This window comes from Erpetoichthys calabaricus, chromosome 8 (genome assembly GCF_900747795.2).
Source record: "Erpetoichthys calabaricus chromosome 8, fErpCal1.3, whole genome shotgun sequence".
Classification (NCBI taxonomy): Eukaryota; Metazoa; Chordata; class Cladistia; order Polypteriformes; family Polypteridae; genus Erpetoichthys; species Erpetoichthys calabaricus.
In genome coordinates, this window is record NC_041401.2 from 34,369,198 (window position 1) to 34,396,697 (window position 27,500).

General features: G+C 36.4%; 1 protein-coding gene across 1 annotated transcript; it reads right to left on the reverse strand.

The window, feature by feature from the left end:
• Window positions 1–277: 277 nt before the first annotated feature.
• LOC114655452 (polypeptide N-acetylgalactosaminyltransferase 5) lies at window positions 278–26,866 on the reverse strand. Its single transcript, XM_028806452.2, has 10 exons — window positions 25,200–26,866; window positions 18,092–18,258; window positions 13,556–13,675; window positions 12,538–12,673; window positions 12,174–12,293; window positions 11,895–12,012; window positions 10,049–10,378; window positions 8,876–8,956; window positions 4,578–4,736; window positions 278–3,146 (listed from the first exon to the last, which is right to left on the reverse strand). Exons 1-10 carry the CDS (start codon window positions 26,249–26,251, stop codon window positions 3,006–3,008), a joined length of 2,424 nt encoding a protein of 807 aa, XP_028662285.1. The 5' UTR covers window positions 26,252–26,866; the 3' UTR covers window positions 278–3,005.
• Window positions 26,867–27,500: the final 634 nt, after the last annotated feature.

The window sequence follows — 27,500 nt, forward strand, 5'->3', positions numbered from 1 at the left end:
AGAAAGTCGTTCAGCCTCCTCCATTGAGTCAGAGCTGGGAGGAAGGAAGGCAACACTCGCTGGAGGGAGGTGGATGGAGACAGAAGAACCGGAAGGAAGAATGGAAGAAGACTATTGTGTCTATTTGTGCTTGTGCGACCTGGAAAAAACCTTTTCTGAGGTATTTTATAATAAAACCCTTTGCTTTTAACTGTGTCTGTGTGTCACTTGTTTAGGGCTCAGTGGCGCGCCCTCTTACCTGTTACAATTCTTAGAATAAAAAACACACAAAGATGTATTCAGGCACTCTTCATTGAAATTTTATCTTGTGCCGAGAGTTTCCAAGAATACTCTTTATGAAATCAACATACAGTATACAGAACATTTTCTTTGGTTATTACAATTTAACATAATACAACAAAAATGTTTACTTTCTCATTACAGGATCATTATTTGAGCATTTATGAATGAATTCACCTTTAAAGGACTTGTGCCTTTGCAATATACATTTATTATTGATTTCTTACAGACAGATTAACACAAGAAGATTAGAAACAGCTCATTACTGATCTGTAGATTAATAAAAAATCTTTTGTATAGACTGTTATTAATTTTCAGATAATGAAATTTTAAACTGATATCAAACGTTAAAATTCACACCAGGCACACACTGCCATACTGTAGAAGAATAGAATATTCAGTGCATAATGGTTTATTACATATATTAACTCATACATAAATCTTTTGTCGGATCTCTTTATTTAAGAATAATTGTGGGGCTTTTTTTTTGGGTATAAACATTCAGAACAGTAAATACACTGCAATATTAATTCAACATTTATGTTTAACCCAATGCCCACAATTATGATACATATATAAATTATCATAAATATTGTAATGTGGAGTTCTCAAATATATTTCAATACTGTTATAAAAAAAAAAAAAAAACACTGAATTGCTAAAACATTACAATACCAAATAAGCTTTAAAAATTGTAGGTGTTTGTCCTATACTTTGCTTCAGGAAGACTAATCATTTACTAGTACAGGGCTTCAAATGCTGCCAGTTTCATATTAACCAGTTTTTTTTTTTTTTTTAATGGCTTTCTGGCAATCTCTTATTGCTATGCAATGCAACTGTAAATTCCCCTTTCTGAGAACATTCCTATAACATTTTGTGAGCTGAAAGAGATTAGTACTTCTTTAGACTAGTACTATTTTTTTATTTCCAAATACTTTATTAAGGCAAATATTTGTGTACAGGGTGAGGCAGAAATAACTCCCACATTTCGAAAAATCACTGTGGGGTTCCCAAAGCAGGTAGAGGGGTGCGGTCTGTTCCGTTAGGTAGGGTACATAATAAAGTTTTCAGTCGTCACCATGCCGTGGTCGGGTGAGCATCGAGGCTTTGTAGTGGAGGCTTTTTTCAAAAATGACGAATCTGTAACTGTGACGCAGAAGGCGTTTCGCACGCGGTTTGGTTTACGTGCTAATGAAAGTGTTCCACACTGTAAAACGATTTTGCTGTGGGTTCAAAGAGCTAAGGACGACAGGATCTGCACTGAAGGGGGTACCTCAAGGCCGATGTTTTCAAACATCGTCCTCGGTCCTTGGACCAACTAAAGGAGGCCATTCAAGAAGAAATTGAAGGAATTTCGCCCGACATGCTAGTGAGAGTGATGGAAAACTTCCAAGAACAGCTCCAAATGTGTATCAGCCACCAAGGCCACCACTTGGACGATATAATTTTTAAAACTTATAAGTAAAAAAAACTTTTTTATATCTACATTTGGGAAATAAAAAGTTTTTGGTGATACCTCGTACCATTTTTTTTCAATCCCCCTTTGAAATGTGGGAGTTATTTCTGCCCCACCCTGTAGATGCAAGTGAGTTGGTCAGTTCAATTGTTTTAAGGCACTATTGTACGTAATGTACAAATATTTTACTTAAACATTCAGAATTCTACTCCATAATGCTACCATTTTTCAAGCACGTGTTATGATCAAATCAGTTTCAGGCTTTTTTTCTCAAATTTTAACATAATTAATGAAAACATACTAATGAAGAATATTGTATACATTTCTAAAACTCTTTAAGCATCATTGCAATACTTTAAATTTCACCAGGAATTCATGACATTTAAGGCACAAAAATGCAGCATATCATTAGAAGGCAAACATTATTTAATTACTAAGGTGAGACAATTTTACTAAAAATGTAAATACAAGTTTTCTCTCTCTCTTTCATTTTGGTAACAGTGCAAGAAGATACAAACACATTTCTTGAACAAATGCGACCTCTAGTGGAGAAAGTTTAGACATTAAGACTTTTCACATTCAAAAACAAGGGCAGAAAATAAAGGTTTGAGATGCGTTTCTTTGTAAATAGTAAAACATTCATCCACCCACCCACCTAAACCCAGTTTATTAACGCAGAGTTGCATTTATACGTTATTTTATAAATATAAAATCTCACTAGCTGTCAGTTATACATAAATGATACATACACACACTTCCATTTTATTCCCCTTATCCATAAGCACATCAGCACCACATCTTCATCCATGCAGTCGAATGTCTATCAAACTATGCATATAAATATACAGTAAACACAATTAACAAAATTACTTACACTTTAGACCATAGTCAATAAAAAGAGTACAGCAAAGAATGTAGCTTTTCAAATAAAAGTAATTTCTTTAATAACTCCAATAATTAACATATGATGGGTCAGAAAATTGCATGAAAAACCATTGTGAACTGTACAAAAAAGCAGCAAGAGTAAGAACTTTTTCCAAGATATTCTTAAATAGTCTCCCCCACCTAAATACAGTACATTTATTCTACATTGTTGAGTCCAGCTAACTAAACCTAAACCAAAACACAAATAATTTAGTTACATAAATTATGTACACTCTTGTCAATAAGTTCTTCTTTAACCATAAGCAGGTATGGCATGTAAATAAAAAGTTCTTCAAAATTGAGATCTTCACTTAAAGTCTTTGTGGACCATCAACTAGTTGTATTATTATTGTACAAAATAATTTGTGAACTGCCATTTCTGGAATGGATTGCTTGGATTGCACAGTTGCAAATATGGAATCTTCTCTGTTGGTTTAGCTTCTAAACACATAGGGCGTTGAAGATGTTCTAAAATTAAATGGTCTGTCTAAAGAAAATAGACCACAATTAGAATCTCTATTTAAAAACATATTTGTTAAACAATATTAGCAAACAATTATTATTATGAATTTAACTGGCAAAAAAGCTAATTTTTAAGATTATAAAAAGTATGCAAATTTTTATAATACTTTTTTGAAGGATTTCATAAATGTATCAATTCATTATCATTACTATTCACAGAAAAATACTTACTGAAACTAAATTTAAATCCTAAATCAGACAATGGATTCAATCATTTAAATATTATTTTGAATATGGATGACATCTTTAACCAAGGAGACTTACAAATACCACCATATATTACTTTTTTTTTTTTTTTTTTTTAAAAAGGAGCATAAGCAGACTAGGTGACTTGTCACATTTTGAATTCACTAGTAGAAGCTGAACCAGCAGCCACTTCCTAACTATACATTATAATTTTGCAGTGATACATGTACTATGCAAAACATTACTTTTATACCTTACTCTTTTCTGGAATATTATAAATGCAACAGAAAAATAATAATGCTAAGCCATCATGTTGATACTAAAGTCATATTATGCAAGTAGTCTATTCAACTATTCTTCAGACATTTAAATATTCCTAGGAGCTTCAAAAACAATAAACCGTTTCTGTCAGAAAGCTATTTAGTCTTCTATGTCTTACTTGTCAAAATACATTTCTTACTAAAACTCGTCTATCTTAAATGTTTTCCTTTTCACACTGAAAAGCCCACCAAGTAATTAATCAAACCAAATACACTGATCATATTACGCTGGCTTAGCTACTGTACCTGAGAAGAGAGAAGGGTACAATTTCATATATAACTTACAAAACATCTTCAGAGTAGCCTGTCTATCCATATTACTCTCTAAATAAACCCATGAGACAACAATGCTGGACTTGTCATTTACGAAAAGTCAATATACAGTACATATTAGGGACTCTAACTCTCTGGATATTCTATCTGTCCTTCCCTACCTAGGTCTTCCAACAGGTTCTACCTATAGTCTGACAGTGCCAAGTTCTTGTTTATACTTGCATGTAGTTCAACTTTAATTTAACTCTTGGTCTGTTCAGTTTGACATGCTACATTAGGCTGAACGGTGGTTCAATAAAATCTTTATGCTAGAAGAAAGAGGCTATGTGAGGAAACGTTTCCTAAAAAAAATGCTACAGATGAGTTGAATCAGGGGTCAGTTCTACGTGTGTTGCTGAAACTCAAAATGTACAACTGTACAAATACCAAAGGGTACTTTTATTCTAATACATTTGTTGATATAATCTCCAGACCACCTGAATTTTGTACATCAGAATATTTACATTTGAAATCATCACAGAAAGTTATATTAAGAAATGTAAACATATTCATTTATTACATGGCATACTCTTTTTTTACCTTTTCAAATGACATAGCAACAATAAAACTGGACTTACTAATAATGGATCAGAAATCAGGGATCTGTGAAGCCACCGAATATGATGTTTTGCATTATCACACTGTTCCAAGCCAAGAGCCCCATTTGAGTCCATTATTGTTAAACAGTTATCCTGTTGCCTAATTAATCTTAACCAAGTGTAGTTCAAATGTTGTATCTGTGATTAAGGGCAAGAGAAAGACACACAACATGAATAACTAGAAAAGGGTAAGAAAGTCCATCTTGGTGACATCAAATACAGTGCAAGAAATAACCCTTAAAAGGATACTAGATCATGTATAACAGTATTAAAAAGGAACCAACCACAAATGGATCACACATGACAAATTAATAATTGCCAAATAAACCTTTGTTATGAGGAAAATAACAGGAGTAATGTGGAAATGTTAGTAGTGGGAAAATCTGTAAACTTTCTGCAGATGGACCCAAAACTAGGAATTGAACCAAAAGCTTCTGAAGTTGTAAGGGAGTGGTACTAGCTACTGCACCATTATTGTGCTTTTCAAATATCAAAATTTGGTTTATATTTCTGATAATGAAGGAAAAACTATACTATAAAGAAAAAAACAATAGTTCTTTAAAATGTGTTCTAAGTAGATCTATTATTGTGCTTATAAGCATTGTTATTTCATTTTTGAAAATAATTTGTGTGATCATTAACCATCTTTCATCATAATCAAGGCTTGAACAACCTATGGAGGAGATACTAGTCCATCATTTGTCACACTCATATAAACAGACTAACACAACTGGCAATTCAGATTACCTGATAACAACTTAATTGCTTATTTTTTGCATGGCTTTTTCTCATGAAACTTTCTTAGGTTCTCAAAAACACAAAAAGAATGTACCAATTCTACACAGACAATGCCAAATGGCAGTAGTCAAGTCCAAGACACCATGGCTATAAAATCGTGATAACCACTATGTCACGCAATCACATCTGAATAAATATTCTATACCAATTTATTTTAAAATATTATGAAAATATGTGAACAAAATGTCATCTAGCTTACAGCAGTTGATCATTAGGTAAGGAAGTACAGAAACTATTAGTTTGTGAAGTGAGAGGTCTAGGAGTCTACAGATAATGATCACATGGATAAAAAAACTATTCAATTTTGAAAGTACAGCACAAATCCAATCTGTACTTGCATTCTAAAGAGTCTTTCTAACATGTACCATCTGCAACCAGATTCCCTGTTATTTTTTTCCTGTTTATCACTCAAGGCAAACAACAACTACATTTCTCTGCCACATATTTTAATACTGCTCTGTTTACTCTTCTTTTTTTAAAATTCTTAAAATCTTCAGATATACTTATATGGATAAAAAAAATGAAAAATTTTACAAAATAAATAACATATTACATCATTTTGTAAAAAATGTAGGGAAATCAAAGCCAGCCTGCAAAATTCCTAAACAATGAAGTTAACACTAAGTAACCACTCTGAATATGTCATTATTTTATATGTCACTACTTGGCACTTGCTACAAATGCAAGCCTAGTATCTAACTTTTTATGAAATCAAAAAGTCAGCTGATTGACATACTTGAAGATCTTCCCTTTACTTTTAAATATATTGAATTAAAGGTCTATTTTATTTATTTAATGTCAGTAATCTTGCCATTTCACTTAAGGGAAAAAAAAGTTTACTTATACCAAGACTAGTTACCATAATAATTGTTCCATTCATGTCACAAATAATTATGGCTTACAAAACATATTTCATCAAATCTAATAATAAAACAAACACACATTGAATAAACAAACGGTCAAAACTATCATCCTAACTTTTCAAATATTTCTCAAGCTCACTAGGAAAGTGGTAATCTGAAATGTATTTTTTTTTCTTGTGATGGTGTGTAATGACACTTTACAATCATCTCCTAGAGCATACCTTATTAAAAAAGTAGATTTTTTGAAGCACAAATATTTGAATATTCTAAAACATGAAGATCTCCAAAAGTAACAGACAGTTATTGTGGAATACAAATACAAAAGGATCAGCATTGACAGCTAATACTATCTATACATCTAGATATATAGCTGAAAGATAAATATATATAATAGCTAAAAAGCTGAAATTTGATATGATGGTACATCTAGGGCTGGAGGTATCCACTAAGACAGGGCATTTTGATATATCAATATTTGTGTCAATACTCCCCATAACAGAAAAACTAAATACCCCAAAATCTTAAAAATGCCGTGACAGATTTGAAAATCAGTAACGTTGCAGAAAAAGTAAATGTATCTATTAATTTATTTCTCATTAATGACATTCTAACCCCAACAAATGCTGACAGCGATCTCAGAGAGAAATGGGGTGTGCCAGTTTATGCAAATGAAGGTCGTTTGTAGAAGCAAAGTGAAAGGAGCAAAGTTCAGCAAAGCTCAAAGAAGATGCATTTAGCACAGGGGTGGAATAAGAAGCTCTTATTGCTCAAGTAACACTTCTGCTTCACTTTAGTTGTCTCTTGTTAAGATTTTGAACCCTTATTGCTTGTTTTAGTCTTAAACAGCTGTAGTCTTGGTTTTTAATTGCTCTTTATTAGCAATAAGATGCAAATGACAAAAGAAACCAGCATTTCTCCATTTAGCCTTTTTCCATTTACACCTGTGTGTACTTATCATGCACTATTGGGTTTAATTAAATACGTGGAAGAAAAGTGAAGAGAAAAAAGTGAAGCACTGAGAATAACTCGTCTGTTTTAGACTTCAAATCATTTGGATGATATCCTTAGAAAGGAAAAAAGAAATCTAGGATACAAGAATGACTTGACATGACAGAGTTAAAGCACTAACAAGCAATGAAATTAAATAATTGACAAGGATTGGTTTTTAATTAAGCAACTGGGTTGGAACAAAAACCTGCAACCACTGCGGCCCTCCAGGACTGAATCTGCCCACCCGTGGTTTAGCAAGTACTCTATAAAGTTTATGTGCTTGCCAGGTGCTGTAGCTGCAAGAGTAGTCAATTTTGCACAACTGATTTTTGGAACCAAGTGACCCAAACTATTCTATAAAATTTCAGTAACTATTTACTACTCTAATGCTGATCTTTCTGATCAAAAATAGGTTATTACGATAGCAATTGACAGGAACAATTCATAATTAATTGCAAGAATTACAGTATTTGAGGGCTCCTCTTTCTCTTGCACAATTTGGCTCAAAAATTAATCTGCACATTGTCATCTCATAACAAGCTTAAGTTTGGAGTTTGGTGTTTATCCATCCAGCCGTTTTAGCTCTAGACCATCCTCAAAAAATTGTGATACACACACACACAGACAGACTGACACACACACCCATCATCGAGATATTGATGTTTTCGGTATCAGGGGACCCTAAAATGTCAAGATCCGTCTAAAACCGTACATCAAAATTTCTGACGAATCTAAAGCTTTCGCTCCTCCTCCTTTCAATAAGTTATGGTAGGGGAGGGCACAAAACAAAAAGGTATTTAAATTTAAATCCCCACTCCTACCCCATCTTATCTGGAACCTTGTGGCAAATGCTGACATGGGAACTTCGTCTCCCATCAGCCAGTACAATGCTCCAGAAGATTTCATCAGTGCTCACAAAGTTTGAATAGCAGCATCGACAAACAGCATGTCATCAAAGACAGCAACTGTTGCACCTTTTTTTTCTCAACCACTTCATTATTCCGATTTCATTGGCCTGTTGGATTACAGTGTTTACCTTAGAGTCTGTCTTTCTACCTCATCTTAGATTGTGTTTAGACATGATACATTTATAAAAGACACTACAAATTAACCGATGGAGCCAAGCTATGACTGAACAGAATGAAGACCTTTTGAGTGTGTTAACTAAGTTTTTTATGTTGGTATATATTTATACAAACCCATTGTATAATGAGGCAGTATTAATTTTAGGCTTTGATGCTAATGGAGAGTCAAAATTTTTAGCAGTTTTTACCCTTGAATGAATCGACTTTAAATCACAATTACACTTTTGTAATATTACTAAATACCATTAAAATCAAGCCACTACAAATAGCAGGAATTGATCTATGACAGAAATATTTCACTCATGGACAGTTGCCTGTAAAATGTTCAACAGTAAACAGCACAAGGTGAGAACTAAAAATGCAAATGAAATGCAACTAATATCTATAATCAAAATGCTTTGAAGTATTTAAAAAGATTTAGTGGAAAATTTAAACAAAAAAAAAAAAAAAAGGATTTTTTTAACCTAACAGGAACATTATCTAATATCTGCTGTAAAGTGTGCTCAAATGAACAATGTATTACATGTGCTATTGATATTACCTGATTGCTGGTATTGCAAACTTCAAATGAAGGAATATGGTTTTGTATTGTAAGACATTTTCTGATTCCACTGTTGAAAAGCTAAAACACAAAAAAGCAAAATATCCATCAGGCAACGTACATAAACTTAGTTCTGTAATCCATCCTGCAGATTTATAACTTTGGCAGTGTCAGAGATGTGACCCATTTAAGCTTTAAAAATGTATTAGTTAAACTGGATACACATTTAATTAAAATACTTTTGGGCATTTAATAAAAGACCTGAATGAACAGTCTTATTTAAACACACAATGAATATATTTTGGCACATGGAATTAATTGATGAAGAATTAGCAATTTAGTTTCTTTGTAATGATTTAAAAATTGCATGCAGTAGGGTGACAGGTTTAGAGCTGGAGCTGTAGGCAACAAAGGACAATACAGAGCAAGCAAAGAAAGTGTCTTTAAAACCTTGTTACATGAAAGGAAACATACACTGGTAAGAAATCACATAAATTACCTTGCCGAAGCAATAAAAAAATACCCTGTCATGGAGGGTGTATCTTGTGTATCTGCCAGGTTCCCTCGATATGTCGTAGACAGGTGCACCATCATACACTGAATGGAAGGAGTGACCCGAGTAAAAAAATATAACTTTTCCAAAAGACACTGGGAGCAAGCTATTTAGCAGTTGCAAAGGACAATATGCATGTAGTAGACGAGAGAAAGAAGTAGAGGATGGAGCTGAAAAAGCAAGTGATTCTAGTGGTGGAGGCACTAGACAGACTGCAGGCCAGTTGTTCCTGGTGCAAATGTAGGTCTGTTTAGATGCAGATGGAATTATGCATAGGCCTGGAAGTAACTTCAAAAGTATAAATAAAGCTATCTTAGTGCCAGAATGCTGTGTACTGTGGAGTAGCATGTGGACCAGTTACCAGTACTAATGGGTAGAGTAGTTTAAGAAGAAGTTTAGGAAACCAAATAATTTCATTTGTGTTTGTTACTTTGTTTATTTTTTACTTTTTGTTCTCTTGCTGTTGTTCAATTCTCCATTAAATCCTTTTTTGCAGTTTACCTTCATTTTTGCATGTTTTGGCACTGGGATGGATTAATAGTTCCCTTGGTCATAAATATGATTCAAGAAATAACTGACAATGTTAAATCAATTCTACAAAAAGTTAACATGTAACTTACCAAACCATCAGCTCGTAATAAGGGTGCATCCAAATCCGAATAAACATTATTAAGGTACCATTTGAAGTTTTTGCATTTCAGATTTTCACGGAGTTTCTTCTGCTCTGTCAAATCTCCAATATCAATGTGATTTTTATTTAGCAAATGGTGATATCCATGGCCATAAAACAGTTCCTTGTACTCATCCAGCCACACTTCAGCAACCCGAGCCAAATTCCGTTCAACTGTTTTAATTCTATCCTTTGGAAATGTATATGGATTATCATTCCTAAAAATGTGGCCCACTCTGGAACATGGAATGATCTCAATTTCTCCTCCACACATCCAGACCTGCAATAACCATAACAAAATAGTTGGTCTCATTTCATTTTAAAATACATTTTAATAGAAACTAAACTCCTAAACCTCTTAAATTTCACAAGCACCTACAATTACATATTAGCAGAAAGGGCTGGCACAAGCCAGAGGATAACTACTGCAGGTAAAAGTAACACAGTAGAGGTGGTGGTGGTGGTGGTGATACAACCTCATAATTACAAGGTAAACTAATTGTGGAAATATGAATCATGGGTGTTTATCTACTGAGTAGAAATTCAAAAAAATTAATATGGAGAACATGTAAATTTAAATGGAGAAAATAAAAAAGAATGCAATTCATAATTTAATTGTAATGAACATCGATCCATAGCCTTGATTTTCATTTCAAAAAAGGCCAGCTACCCAATACTCCCTTTCAACATTTAGTCCATAACCAAAGCTTTTTTTGAACAAATTTATAATTATCTCTTATAATTTACAGTGGCCTATCATGATATGCAACAGACTCCGGGCAGCTTGTTGGGTTTCCATATAAATATTTACATTCACCGCAACAGCATTTTGTTTGGAACAAGTGGAAATCTTTAGTATAAAATGGCACTTCTTGTTTTGCAGCAAATGTGTATTGTCAAAACGACCATGTAACACTGCATTGTAAGACTTTTGGTAATGTTAATTTCATGTTCAAAAAAGGAATTTGGAAGGTTATACAAAACCACAAGGAAACCTTCCAGAAAAAGCCATAACAGAGAGGTAGAAGGGTTCAACCATCATCAGATGCAAAACCCACTGATAAAATGTAAAGTCTGAAAACAAAGCTATAGCACATGCTCTGGTACAAATGAGCATGGATTTTTTTAGTTTAGGTGTAATCCCATTTTAAGTAAAATAAGATGCAAGTGAATTAACCTTGAATCAATTTGTTGAAATTGAATGAAAAAGGGGACACTTGGACTAACAAAAAAACTATTAATTTAGATTACTGCAGGGCAAGTCTGAAGGGACAAGATAAAATTTGACCATGAGAAAAGGGGTTTACTTGCCTCACTGAAAATGCATGGTAATGTAATTTTATTTTATTTATAATTAAAATGTGGATTCCAAAATTCCTGAATTGACCTTAATAATAGGGTTTTATAATACTACTTGGCATTTATAATTTAATGGAAGCATGGCAGATTTGGATCATTTGGTTTTATTGTCAGATAGTGATTTAGAAGTAAAAAATAAATTAAAATGATTGGAAGATCCATGGGGCATTACCAAGAAACATGCAAACCTCATCTGCATTTTTTTAAGATATGATCACAGAAGTAATTAATATGGACTGGAGCAAAATAAAAGATTTGGTATGGGTTAAAGTTGCTGTGGCATCCAATATTGGATTAGATTAAATTTGTTAAAATTGTAGTGAACTTTCAGAGGGTAGTGAACTTGCCTATAGTGTTAATTTCCTTTAACTCTACTTTTGTAAAGTGGACGTATAGACAATCCTGCCTTAGAAGAGCACTTTAACTGATACACAAACCTTGAAAGAGATTTCCATGTTTTCACCACCCCATACTTCAAGGCCAGGGTCATAGGTTCCAAGCTCATAGAAATATGTTTTATCTATTGAAAACAGACCCCCAGCCATAACAGGACATCTGTGCAAAAATGAAAAAACAAACTTTATTTAACCAAACCACACCATGAACAATTGAAAAAATAGATCCACTTCAATACCACCACGCAGCTGAGGATGCATATTGGTCCCCTGAACATACTATACATCAATCTAGAGAATGTAATGAATTATATATTTTACCTTATTGGATCTGAATCCTTTATATTTTCTCTCCTGACAATATCTTCTGGGATTACCTTCCAGCCAAAGACCAAAGGCCACTTGAAAATTCCTCGTTGAAAGTTATCAACTATCATATAACTAAAACAAAGCATAAAATGCATTTTGCATACATTCTTTTTTAGTTGAAAAGCCAATTAACAGTAACTCATATCCTTACATTTTTCTACTCTAAAAGATGAATAGATGTTATTTTAAATGTAATGACTGTAGGATTAACTGGTATTGTGACTTATTGTAAACATGACATACTCCTTTTCTCATTGTTGCTAAAAACATGATTGCTATGAACTCTAATGTTATAGAATTGAACATTAAGATTTACCTCATATCCTTGTCATTTACTACTTCAATTACTGGACACACCACTTTTTTTCTATCCAAATGCACGCGTTCCAAAAGTGGCTCCAGCCAACCCACATTGCATTCAATATGTGAATCCAGGAATGTCAGAACATCACCTGAAACAGTATTAAAGAAATTCTATTTACATACCCAGAAAAAAAGTGTTAGAATATTCTCCAATTTTCTTTATACATATAAGTGCAATTTCTAGTGTGTAAGATGCATGGAATACTAAATGGGGTTATTAGTCGTACTCATACATTTTATCTACTGTATTTAAAGACTCAGAATAGCTCAGGATGAGCTGTGGAAATGAGGTACACTATGACAATTCAGGACACCTTTGTCATCATCTCTGTCTCTGCTTCACAGCCCAATTAATAATACTGGAGTTTTCTCAAATATGTTCTCCAACATTTCATAAATTGGGAGCATAACTGAATATCAGGTAAGGTGATTTGTGCTTCTACTCAATAAAAATCATGGTAAGAGAGTGGTGAGTAAGAGTAAGAATTTTCACTGTAATCTGCACACGACAACACTAATACAAAACAGTGTGACAAAGACATAATGGATATATAACGCAAGGGACTGTTAAACATATACATATATTTTTTTTACTAACATCTGCTATAAGCAAACACCTATACTCCCAAAGGAACTGAAAATTTAAGGTTCTCACAAGATGAATGTGTATGCACAACAATTTAATACTTATATATTAAAACCCTGTGGCAATGTAAATTATGTACTGATCTTGTGTAGCTGATTTAACAACAATCATTAAGGGAATATTGACATTCATCTGTTTTTAATAAATCATACAGCATATGCCTATTTTTCCAAATACCAAATTTCCCAAAGACCCAATTTAAATGTTTTATATTATTTACTATTTTCTAGTATACATCAAAATTTAATAGACAGGTGTTTTTTTTAGTAAAATAAAAAATAAACAGGAGAAAAAACGAACAGCAGAAAACTACTTAAAAGAATACCTTTAGCAACTGCAGCTCCTGCAAGTCGAGCACGGATTAAACCTTGCCTCTCTTTCAGACGAAGGATGCGCACCTTAGGAAACTGAGACATATACTTGTCCAAGTTGTCTTTCAGGTAATCTATTACACAAAACATAATGGAGGCATAACATAATTAAAGATCTGTTTAAAGGTTTATCAAAACGACAACAGTTCTAGAAGAATTAAACAAAACTCAAACACAAATGTACGCAGAAATTTCAAAACTTAATATAATATCTTTATAGTTAGTACTATGTGTTGCTCTACAAGGAGTGGTTAGTTATACTAGTCTTTGAACTGGAAGGTGTTCCCACAAGGAGGTATTTCATTGAAAGGAGTTGCAGTGTATGGCTTGTTGGCAAATTCAGTCTGTACCGGGAACTGATAAGGATGGCTGCAAGGGCTCAAGGGCTCGGAAGGCAGATAAGGAGGCGTTTGTTTGGGGAATATTTGAGCAAGTCACACCATCTGTGCTCTAGCAACCCATGTCCTGCTTACTGAGGAATCAAAGCATTACACACATCCAAATCTGTTCCTCAGAGTCGTCACAGTCTGGGCAGATGAATGACGCTTACAAATGACACTGCAGTTGTGACCTGATGAGCTGGCTACTTTAAGCAGCTGTTTAAAGCAGATCCTCCAGCTAGGAGACTGGACATCTCTGGGTCCATGGTTCTTGAAGATGATCCCCCAACTGGTCATGAAATACCCAATCTCACTGATACTGCACAGAGGGTGAACCAGTTAAGGATAGAGAACGCTACAGGGATCCATGGTATCCATGTTGCACTTCGCCAGCCTGGTGGCAAGGCAGTCCTCTTGGCATTGCAAACAATCTTTCTCAAGAACAGTTTACAGTTTTCCTGCACTGGCACCTTTTACAGCACAGACAAGCAACAGTAAGACTGTAGTCAAGCAGTGAGTAAGTAAAGAAGAGGGACTGATATACCGGAGTGTGTAGTATGGGTACACAAAGCAAAAGAAGGGTTAGAACTTTCTCAGATTCAGGACATGATGCAGTCAGTACAATGAGCAGTATTTATAACATTTGTTGATATCATTTACTGCTTTTTCTGCTTATAGAAGCATTGTTAGGTTGGTTGCATGCAGAACAGTATGTTGTTTGCCCTTTAAGTTTTTGTAAAAGAAAACTATGTGTTTTTAAAGTACTGTGTCTAAAGCCAGTATGTTTGTGCCATTACAGTATTCTTAGTCTGTTACTACTGGGGCAGTGACAGCGCTCCGGCTCTCAGAATGTAAGCTTTCGGGAGTTCATGAATGCTTATCGCATTGCTTTACTATAGTACTTTATTAATTTCAAAATTCTCTTTAAATGAAAATTATGTTTATATTCTAGTGACTTACTGTGACCAAACCCCACACCCTCTTACTAGTTCCTGGTTCTGATATCATTGTTGTTTTACATGCATGTTAGTGGGGTGTATAAGCATCTCTCCATTTCAGAATAAGGACAAGAACTTGGCAAAGGAAAATGCCAGAAGCTCTTGCCGAAGGAGTTTTTTTCTGTCCTTTCCCAGATTATGCATTGGGTCAAAATGTCTTCGTGTCTTATTCAAATAGCACATTTAGAGCAATATCAAAGATAAATAAATGAACTGTCAAATGACATTTTTTTGCACAGGGGATCATAGAAATTTAAGAAAAGCCTGTTAAGCAAGCGGTCTTCTTTCACAAATTTGGCTTAGCACCTCATGTTTTGGCAAATGGTTCCTCTTACTTATGGATACCAAACTTTTACATATTTGATTTTGTCCATATATTATTTATCCCTGTGGATTATGGAATGATAAATACCTATATTTGTCAGCATAAACCATGGAATAACTGCTGGACTCTTCATATCATACTAGAAACATTCCACATGCACAATGCGGTCCATGTGACCTTTCAGTGCTCAGCAGAATAAGCAAATATACTCTGTAAATTATCTGTCAGACGTTACATTACATTGTAATGGAGCACACAAGTTTTGGATTATGTGCTTTAAATGTTTACCTAATTTTTTTGGATTTCAATATCCCTAATGAGTATAGACAGACAGATGAATGTACAGAAATGATGACAATACAAAACCCACTTCTCACACAGCATTGAAAAAACTGCACTGAACCTATTTATCTGGTATATTCTCTGCAAAAGAAAGGGCAAAGATGAACTACACAAAGACTAGCACAATCTGTGACAATACCTGAAGAAAAAAAAAGAAAGATGATCTTGTACCAGGAACTACTGCCTTTAGACTATACAAATGTGGCTATGGAGCCTTTAAAATAAATTCTTCCACAAGAATACAGTTGAAAACTTGATGAGGAGAAGTTTCACACAAATATTAGAATGTTTTCTTCACACACACAGACCCACAGAAGAACCACAATCACATGGAATAATTAACTGAGCAGTAGGTTAATGAGTAGGATATTAGGGACTATCTCCAAAACAATGTCAAGTTGAGATTTGAATTTGAATTTAAGTGAACATGACTGGCAAGCTTGTTGGGCTGAATACCCTGTTCTTGTCAAAGCGGTTTGCCAGTTGGTGAAGATGAAAAACTAGAACATGAGAAGAGATTTACTATTTTGCTAATGAAAAAAAAATAAAATGCCAACCAAAGCAACCATAAGTGTTTCTCATTTTTGAGGAAAAGAAGCCAACAGAAGACCATATTTTTCCAGAAAGGTGGCTTTGCTACGATACTGCAGTTTTAAAGAAGTGTGAAGTAACGGTATAGAAATGGTTCCCCATTCTTGCTATTGTGAGGATTCAGCTCGGACACCACCAAACGGACACTGGCAGTTCTTAAATCACACACGTTTAAAGAAGACAAAGTCCCCCAAGACACAAGTCCCACACACACACAGTGCTTCCCGCACCAAACACCCTTACTCTGGCCTTCCAATGTCCGTGGGCCGCCTTTCTTCCTCCTGTCACTGGAGCGTCGCCCACCTCCAGCTCCCGACTCTCGTTCCTTGACTTTAGGAAGGCGGCCCACTTTATAGTCACCCGGACGTGCTCCAGGTGCTCACTGACGTTCTTCCGGCGGCACTTCCTGTTGTGGCGGAAGTGCTGCATGAGCACCTGGAAGCACTCCGGGCGTTGCCGGAAGGACCTTCCTCCAACTTCCCAGGTGTGGCGGAAGTGTCGATCTCCCAGGCTTCATGATGCTTGGGGCACTCCCTGGCGGTAGCCACGGACCCCCATGGGTTTGAGCCTCCCTGCTACTTCCCCGTGATCCCCTTGCTATTCAGGGCGGTTGCCCCCTCGTGGCCCGGAAGACGTATAGGTCTCCTTCCAGGCGTCCTGGCTGGGTCTGCCCCCCAGCCTCCTGCCACACTATGTTCAGCAAAAAATGTGGAGTCACCGTCTTTAGCACCACTACCATGCGGCTCCAGAATCATGCAATCAAACCAAAGTATCCTATTTGGTCAATTTTAACTCCCTTTTTTAGTACTCAAAAAAAGTACTAGAAACCTAATTTAACAACTAGCAAAGAGAACATCACTTCTGTTTGTGAATTGATTTCCTTATTGTAGGTAATGTCATGGATGTAATGCTTTACTCTGAATGCTGGTAATTACCCAAGTTCACATATAAGTATTGTGAAAAAACAATTATTAATATTAGCTTTACTTTCCAAAAACTCTCAGTGGTATAGCTGCATGGCTTTCCCTGGCAAGCAATGTAGGCACATATTGCAGTTTCTGAAGAAACTAACTAACGGACAAGCACCCACACTGTGCACTGATCACTTTTTATTTTTCTGGCTTTGTATTACCTCTGTTCTCATAAACACCAAATCAATGCTATTTTCTTCACGGAGGAGAGTTTGACTTACTTTTCCAGTGTGGAGTTATTGTGTGGCTTGGTGCTTTTTTAATTCCACATTGGTGATCAGTAGATGATCAAAGGGAAAAAATAAAGTATTTAAAAATATCACCATATATCATTTGCATCCATGAGTGCAATTCTTTCTTCAGATTTATGAACCATCATGGACTGCAAACATTTACAACATCAATCTTAATACATGGAACTGTGATGATATACTGATTCCATCTTTAATATTTAGTTGTCTCATATAGGAAATTCTAACACAAAATAATGGAAGTCACTTCTGAAAAAAATCAGAGGTTGTGCATAAGGAAGAAATACAGTATATAATAGAAACAAAGCAAAGCAAAACAAATTTAAACAAGGCAACGCCTTTGCATGGCTTGCTGCATAAGCAAGAGTAGCTGAAAGAAAGCCACTGTGCAGTAGAAAAACCATATCCCAGGCTGACTGGCCATATTTGATATTTGCCACTGCCCAAAGGAGATTCCCTTTATTGGAGAAAGAAAACTGGGGGCTTGTATTCCCAGTATTGCGAGGTAAGACTGTACGTTTGCCTTCTTAGGCAGGACAGCTCAAGAAAGAAAATGATAGCATCATCTTAGCAAGTCCTCATTGGCAACATTTTGATAAATGTAATTTCAAAAAATAATTTTACACACTTACCTCTAGTACTGAAGTCATCAACCAAAATAATCTCTTCAATTAGATGAGATGGTGAGCGGTTGAGAACACTGTGAACAGATCTTAACAGTGTTGACCAAACCTCATCAACAAAACATATTATTACGCTGGTAGTGGGGAGTTCATTGTGCACCAGATTTTCAGAGCACCTACAAAAGCAAAGAACACACTGCTTTACAAAATATTAAGTATATTTTAATTAATTAAAAATGCTTTAGAAAATTAAATAATAAAAATCTTTCTGAACTCTTTTTCAAAATGTATCCTTCCCACAGACAAATGCAATATTACTAAGATGAAATAAAAACATGCAAGACACTAACTTTATTGTAACAGTTGGTATTTGTTAGTTAAACTGTAAAACTATTAAAAAGGTGTTAGATGAAAAATTCAGACCAATTTCTTATTCAACAGGAAATGACAGAAATATATAGTGATATGGTGATTGTGGAGACCACTGTATTAAACTGAACTCAGTCATATTCCTGAAACCATTTCAGGATTTTCTAGCGCATGTGACATAACGTCGTATCTTGCCAAAAAGATTTATCCACAAATGAGTGTACTGATGCGTGAAGGGCTACACACCTGATGGGTAACAATGTTCAGGTAAGATGTGGCAATCATACTTACTCTGCTTGTGACAAGGAATTTAATGCATGTCATAAAAACATACCTGGTACCATTAGACTGAGATGTTGTCACCTGAAAAGATATCCTTCTCCAGCATGAATCAGTAAAACCAGGATTTATCAGACCTGGAGATATATCTCCAGTGGCACAGTACCCAACATTTGGCCTCTTTTGCTCACTTTCTAATTTTCACAGACAGTAAATGATCTCAGCTGGGTCATTGGTTGTCTTACCACTTTCTTGAAAAAAATTGTTGAGCTGAGCATTCTGATATGCATCTTTTGAGGCTGCCATTTTAAACTTCAACTAAAGGCATTTAAAAATTTGGCCTTATTATGTCTCTCTCTCAATTACACACAATCAACTGGTTCTTGACTTGCTTGCTTTAAAATAGCATCATTTGCACATATCATGCATGCAATAATTTAGTGTTTAACTGTGTGATAAGGGAATGTGTATGCAAAGAATGACCTATTACATTCAAACTTCAAACTGTAAGCTAATATCTATATTTATTAAACACATTACTTAATTATACTTTTATACACCAGTTTCAACACCTTTTAGGAATTCAATGGTATGCTGTTTTTCTGGAAAATTTAATAGATATGAGTGTTACTCAAGGATTTCACACAGCCATATGCTTCATACTTGAGGTGCTTGTTAAGAGCTCTCTAAAAGCCATTCAACTTCATAACAGAACAGTAACTAATAAACTGTTATACATACATTTTCCTCTCTATTACCAGTCACCCGCTTTATACTGTATAATATTTTCCATTAGAAGGAAAAAAGTTTTAATGTGCTAATTCAATACAGGTAGTAAATTACACTACTGTAGTGTAGATAAACACTGGTTAAGCAGCTTTAATGGTTTCACGTAAAGCTTAATGTAAATCCCTAAACAGAAAACAGCAGGGATGAGTACCGGATAGAAAACAAGTTCATTGCAGACCATACACACTGGGACAAATCTGAATAGCAAGAAAACTTGATGACATTCTTTTGTGTTTTGACAGGAAACTGAAGTCATCAGAGGACATCCATTACAACAACGGGAAAACCTGAAAACTGCATGGCAAGCTCTCTTATGCAATTATGCTTCACATGGTGGCACCAATATTTTTCTTTCCAATAGAGTTAAAAAGGGGAAATCAGCTTCTGATAAATTGTTTAGAATGAAAAGTAGATAAGAATGTAACCTTCTTCTGGAAGAAATACATAGTTTAAATTTGGTTCTTAGGTTCTTTCATCTAGTTGTTTTTTTTTTAACAAATCAGAGGCAAACAGTATACCTATCTGTTACCAGAACTTGTTTGTTATGCAAGTTATGGCTAATCCCCTATGTGGCATAGTTCAAAAGGATCTGAACCCTAAACTACAAGAGTGCCAGTAAAATCCACAACTACAGCACATTCTGTGGTCCAGAGAAAATTAATGAACCTGCTTCTGCTTAAACTATTAAAAAAGCAGATTTACTCCATACCTGTACTGCAAATTATCTGAGAATTGTAAATAGTACATTTAAGTAATTTAAGTAGCATGCACATTTTTTTGCTTAATTGGATGATCTTCAATAGTCACGGCTGACAATTCAGAAACGGCAAATCCATGTCAAGCTCTGGGCCAAGAATTATGGGATTGGAGGTTGCCCCAGAAATGTCAGGCACAAGGTAAAAAAACAACTCTACTCTGGGGTGTCATATTATTGCAGAGTTCACTCATGCACACACCCATACTATATCCCATGTTTCTCATAATTCTGAAAGTTATGTGCTATAAGGAAGAACTGTATTACATTAACCTATTGTCTGTGTTCACTCTGAAGCAATAAGCAACTTGAATAACAAATAAACGACTGCTATCTATTATCATCATCATTGCTGAATTTAATGGTTACTACACTGCATTCAGCAAAATTTTTCTTTAGGTGGTACAATTATATGATTGCGTTATTTTATTCTCTCTTAGTTCACAAACAGTAGTCCTTGTTTTAGTGTCTAAGAGCACAATAATGAATCTAAAGTACCTGCCACAACTGAAAAATAAACTTTACAATTATAAACTTTGAACATTAATGTATTTATTTCCTCAAACGGTGTCAAATCCACAAACACACACATACACAAATGTCTTCAGCCATGCAGACTTTGGCCATGAATTGATAAAGGACACCCTCCATTAGTACCTGTGCACCCAGTGTGATACAAAATGTCTGATGACAAATGTGTCCGTATTTATTTGATTATGGACAGCATCAACAAAACACTTTGTAGGAAATGATTTGAACTAGCCCCAAAAAAAGAAAAAAGAAAAAAATGAGAAAATTGTAGCAACTAGTGAATAACATTTCAGAAGATATTTTATTTTTGCAGCATAAAATGCTATGGCCATTTTGAAAGACACATAGTAAGGGGGAGGGGTAGATGAGGAGTGGTTATCTAAAACAGAAAAACTTATGATTTACTTATGGTTTAAAGCCAAATGCACAACCATGAGTTACCAAGTTACTTTTTGAAGCATGCAGTAGCTGATGGTTTTTGACTTGGCCAATCTATGAATCTGTGTCCAGTGGTCCTCAAACTCCTCCCTGAGGTTCCCTATGGTTGCAGAATTTTGTTCTGAACAGTTATACAATTAGCAAGTAATTTTGCCTCTGACTAATCTCATTTAATTAGCTTGTTTCTGTCTCACCTTATTCTGCTAGAAAAGCAGAGCAGTGTGATTTTTAGATTTAAGACATTTAGAAATATGTAATTTTTTTTTAATCTTTAAATACGTAATTCTCTTTTGAGGATTTCCTATTTTCTGTGAAGTTTTCCCCTCTTATGCAATCCTAATAATGTAAAAATAATAATAATAATAATGAGTAGAGCAGACACCTGGGCAAAGGACACTGAACGCTTAAAAGTTTCAGCTACTTCAGCATCACACCCACCAAGGTCCTCCTTTTACAAATAATGGATTAACTATACAGAACTTCTGGAAAAGCAGAAGGAAAATCATGATGATGAAAACCTTAAAAACTAGGTAAAATAAAACACTGAATAAAACATGATCCACATATAACATACTGTACATAAATATTAGAGCGACAAACTTTTTTTTTATTTTATTGATTTTATTGTAATCATTGTTTAATTAAGTTGTCCTTTTTAATTTCTTCTCTTATCTTGCCATCAGAAAAGTACATTAGTGCAAGTTTTATATTTAAAAGAAATTAAGAAATATTTCTATTTTTGACATATCTTTAGACCCTTAACTCATTATGTCATTTTTTTTTTTAAAATACATTTTTCTGTGGAGTCTGCTCTCTTAATTATAATCAAATACTGATAATTAATGACAAGGAAGAGCAGACACCAGTGCAATCAACACTGAATGCTAAGGAGCTGCTCTTTTAGTGTTACCAACTTGTGTGCTTATTAGTTAACTAAGTACCCAGCATGGCTCAGGAATATTTGTAGAATGGGTTAAGGAAAGAAAGCAAAGGTTTATTAATTTTTTTCAAAAGGCTGACCCTATTGTTATTACTAGTTGTCACATCTGTCATTCACACTGCCTCCCTATCAATGTCTCTGCTCCTTTGATTGGGGAATGTACTCTTTTTGCATCCCACTGGATTACAGAATTGCAGAAACTCCTTGCTAGGTTGTAACCATGAACACTGTGATGTCTGACTTATTCTCTTGGTTCAACCTGGACAGAAAATAGTGCTTAAATTATGAATAACAGCCAACAAAGCAGGGATTAAACAGCAGCCCTTTGATTATCCTATGTGTTGAAGTTCAATTCCTCTCTTCATCAAGCCCACCGAACAACCAATTCCAATGAACCATCAGGTGACATTAGTGTGCAAACTGTAGCACATAGTGGGGAAAACATAGAACAAAAAAAAAACCCACAGGTGCCCCTAGGTCCAAAATTTTGTGTTCCAAAGTATTCTGTCTTGTCTGTATGCAAAATCTGTTTCAGATTGGTCAAAAGGTGTAGGATTATATACGGAACACACAGACAAGACATTCAATTTTATATAAACACAAGGAGATAAATAACCAAAAAGGTAAAAAGAACAACATATTTAAATAAAAAAAAATCAATTATACTTCTAACACACAAATTCCTGCTTCATTCAGCAAAAATTTAGCATACCCAGTTTGTGATTTCTAAACTAATACACAAAAAAATAATAATAATAAAATACACACACAAGCTGGGAAGCAGCAACTTTCGTAATTAACATAGGTATCCAATTGAAATAAGAAATTATTTGGTATGAAAACCAGCATTTATGGGGCGCCTCCAGGACTGAACTTGAAAACTACTGTTGTATAGATGCATGGCAGGGGTCCTCAACTGCCGTCCTGGAGATCTGCGTTGGTTGCAGGTTTGTGCTTCAACTTATTTCTTAATTAGAGCCTGCAACCACTGTGGCCCACCAGGACCATAACTGAGGTTCCCTGTGTAATGGCCTTGATTCCAGGGGCGTTGTCATTGGCTCTGGCTTTCTGAACACATAATTCAAGAAGTGAGCCTGAAATTTATAAAAAGAGGATGGACAAACTTGTGGCCCTGATGAATTAACCTTACTCATCCTTTTTTTTTTTACCACTATAAAAATTAACCATATTTGTTCTTATTCGGCTACCAATCCAGAAATCTTGCTTTAGTAAATTTAAAAAGAACACAAAGAAACAAAAACTCCAGCTAATAAACACAACTCTTGCATCTTTGTTTAATCTTTGTGTTGTTACTAATAAACCTCTATACTACTCTTATAAACCTTTAAGGACCCCTCTGTCAAAATCCTCAAATATGCAGACGACAAAATTATCATTGGATTCATTGGAAATGGTGACGAGTCTGTATATAAAGTCTGTATATAAAAGGGAGGTTGAGCACCTGGCTGGCCCTTTGTTTGCAGTCAGAACAATCTGGAGATAAACATATTCAAAACTGTGGCAATAACAGTGGACTTCAGGAGCAACACCTCTCTTCTTCATTCTTAAAAATACTGTGTCAGGTGTGGAAAAGTTTTTAGAAGCCATGATCACCTGGGGCTTGATATGAAAGACCAACAATGAATCCACCATAAAAAGGTACAGCAGCTGATGTACTTCCTGTGACAACCGAGGACTTCAAGCTCACACTGGAGATGCTGATTCAGCTCTACACTGCAATCATTGAGTGTGTCTTAAGCTCATCTATTACAGTACAGGTTGGATCAGCAACTAAACAGTAAAAGACTATAATAAATAAGTCACTTCTGCCAAAAAGGTCACTGGTACCTGTCTTCTCACATTACAGGACCTGCACTATTCCACAGTCATGAAGCAAACAGGGAAAATCATCACTCACCCCACACTTCCAGGTCACAACCTCTTTGAACTTCTCTTATCTGCCAGTCATTACAGACTAAACAATGCCAAAACATTCAGATAAAAGAACAATTTCTTTCCAAAGGCCATCAAACTCAAATACAGCTTTCTTTGGTCAATATGCCCATCATATCCTGCAATATTCTTACATATAGCTAATTGTCTTTCATTAACCACAAGGAGAAATTTAGTTTCCATGGAACAGCAGAAACATAAAAAACAATGATACAGACCCATAAGGTGGTTGATTTTTTTGCCCTAAGTACAGATAAATAAACAATAAATGCACAGCTTAATGTGCAGAAATTCCAAAATTAATATGAAGAGTATAGGCATTTCGTTTGACACGCTGGGAAGAAGCACTTAATTGCCTTATAGTGGTGGGCGAAAAGCTCCCCACAAGTGCTTCTCAGCACACCAAGGCGGAATGGACCTGTGGCAAAAAGTGGTGCAAGACAGCACCTCCTGAAGGGACGGGGACATTTTTCATGACGGCATCCAACGTTGCCACCATCCTCTTTTCCATAACGGCTTCCAGTGTTCAGTATTTCCTGCACTGCCTTGCACGTTCCGTTCTGTGCCCGGTATTTATCTCAGGTGTATACTTAGCAATTGTGTGTCTGCCTATCTTGTAACTCTATTTGGAGAGTCGTCAAAAAAAAAACGGTGTCAAATTCCTTGTATGCGTGCATACTTGGCCAGTTAAGTATGATTCTGATTACTCTTATTTCACTTTCTAGCCCGATTATCCAGTTCTGGTTAGAGGGGGCGTCGGTGTCCCTCCTGGCAGCAAATTTAATTGGCTTAAAGCTGGGTGCAAACCAGGCCAAGTAAGGGTCGCGGCCTCAGTCTCAGTCCATAGGTGTCATACGGCTAAAGAAATCGGCCTGCAAATTAAAATATAGGTTACATCTACAACAGTTTCTAATAAGAAACTGACGTTAAAACGTGAGAACGACACCTTCTATTGTAAAATTATTTCAATTAAAACTGTATAAGAAACAGGAAAACGCATCATTGAGACAAACAGTTAAGTACGCTTAAGAAAAAGAACACTGTAATCTTTGGGATCTCCTTACCCAGCTGGTCTGGTGTCTGGAATCGCTCGGTCTACGGGAATCACGTCGCTCAAATACACGTTGAAATGGCCCTCTTTCCATCTCTGCCTGGCTTTCAACTCGTCCTCCATCGGCACTACCGCCGCACGCCCGAACTGACCTGGGGCTTCGGGGTTTCTTGGATTGCTGGTGAGGTCGACTGGCAGTACTTTATGCTTCCCTGTGTCGAGCCGAGTCACCTTATTAGGAGCCCCGGTGATGTTGCGCTCGCTGATCCCCGGAGGGCCGACGCCGAACTTCGCCGCGTTCTCATCCCGCGAGCCTTGTGTCTTATTAGGCGCGCTGCGTTCGGCTTTAATCACCAGTCGCGACGCTTTCCCTTCGCTCTCTGGCTCGGCCCCAAGGCTTTCATTCTGCCCCAGTTTTTTATGGTCGTGTCCGGTGGCGGGTACAACATGCTCCGTGGCTTGTTTGGAGTCTTTGGCGGTGCCGAGAGCCACTTTAGGATTTCCTGGCGAGTGCGAGGACCTGTTCCCCTGTTGCGCGCGTCCCGGTGTCGCATCTTTGCTGAAGCCAGTGGGTTTATTTCGCTGTATCTCGGACTCGGTTTTATTGTATACCTTGGGCTGTCTTTCTTTATCGAGCACGTGGGGGGATGTTCTGGCTTTCTCTGCCCCCCCAGTCTTGTTTAGCACAAGTTGCGCGTTACCGACTGGAGTCCCACCGCCTACAGCAGCATCGGCGGCGAAGAAGACTTTGCCTTTCTTCTTTTGGAGTTTGTCGAGTTTCGGGGGAGCGACGCGCTCGCCCGCTTCCACTCGGGGTCTGTCCTCTTTCCTCGACAGCAACCCGATGGGTCGTTTCCTTAACAGAGGCGCATGGCTGGCGGGCTCCTTTTGTCCTTGCCTTACTTTCTCCAACAGCTTCATCTCTTTCTTGTTAAGTTTGCTGTTTGCTTCACTGAATGAAATCCTCAGCGCTGCCATGTCAAAAAGTAACCAGAGGACGGAGGCGAAAAAGATAAAAGCGAGCACCCTCCCGCTGCCTCTTAAATGTTTCCTTATTTTCATCATGTTTTGAGAATAAAAATTATGATCTGAAAAAAAAAATTAAAATAGCTGTAGGTTATCAAACCAGGAAAAAAAAAAATCCGATTTATTCCCTCGGTGCTGACGACTGTCATGGAATGCTTGCGTGGCAGGCGGTGTGGGCAGCTGACTTTGATGAAGTGCCCAGCCTCAAACCCAAGGGTTAAAATTCACAAGTTTGTAAATAAAATGCCATGTGTGGGCATAAGTCGAGTCCCACGGTAAAGCCAACTGAAGAAAAGGGCAAATGAGCCTGTACCCACTCTTCCCCACGGCGCACCTCGTTCCACAGACTGGCATACATGAGTACCAAAAGTTATGCAGATTACCAGGGTAGTAAAAATCCCTCAGCCGTAAAAGTGGCACATGACAAAAAAAAAGTGTTGCAGGTTTTACACTTTGCGTCCAGCCGAACTTCTAAAATTGCTGTGCGACGTGCTTCACTAACCCCCTCCGGAAACCTGCCCTTGTGAGGAATACCTGAGAGGAGCCGAGAACACTCCCCATGGCTGGAGCTCAGCCCCTCTCCGCGGCTTGGCTGCCTGCAGCACCGAAAGGAAACGCGGCTGCTTCATATTACGCGTAGTCTGGCTGAGCTACTGTTGGATAAGAGAAACGAACACCTCTTTAAGTATACAGGACAAACTCGTTTCTTTTCCCTTGCAGAGGTCTTGTCGATTAGGTTGCACAACCAGTTTACCATAAACTTTACTGTCACCTTTTCTGACACACCTTCGAAGATCCTGTATTCTTTAAATGTAAAGCTACTAACATTTTAGAAAGAGTGCAGCTCACAACAAGATAAACCTTGGCCTGGAGGGCCACAGTGTAGGCAACACTCCCTCTCTCAAATTAAGTGACACCTCAAAACAATCCCCCTTTGTAATTGGACTCGTAGTATTTTCACATTGGCCAGATTTGAAAGGTAGCGTAAGACTACTGCTCTGTTTTCAGTCACTTTGCTTTGACACAGACTATCCCATCCCGTCATCCTTTTTCAATCCTGCTTATACTGAGCAGTGTTATAAGGAAGCTGGAGCAATCTCAGCAAGCATTGGGTACAAGGAAGGAACAATTCCTCAACTGGGCACCAGTTCTTTTTATGATGAATACTCTCTCTCTCACACACACACACACACTACGCTCAGTTTAGCAGTGCCAGTCCACCTAACTTGCATACCTTTGTACTATGGGAGGAAACCCAAGCTGACATGGGGAGAACCAGTTGTGTCTG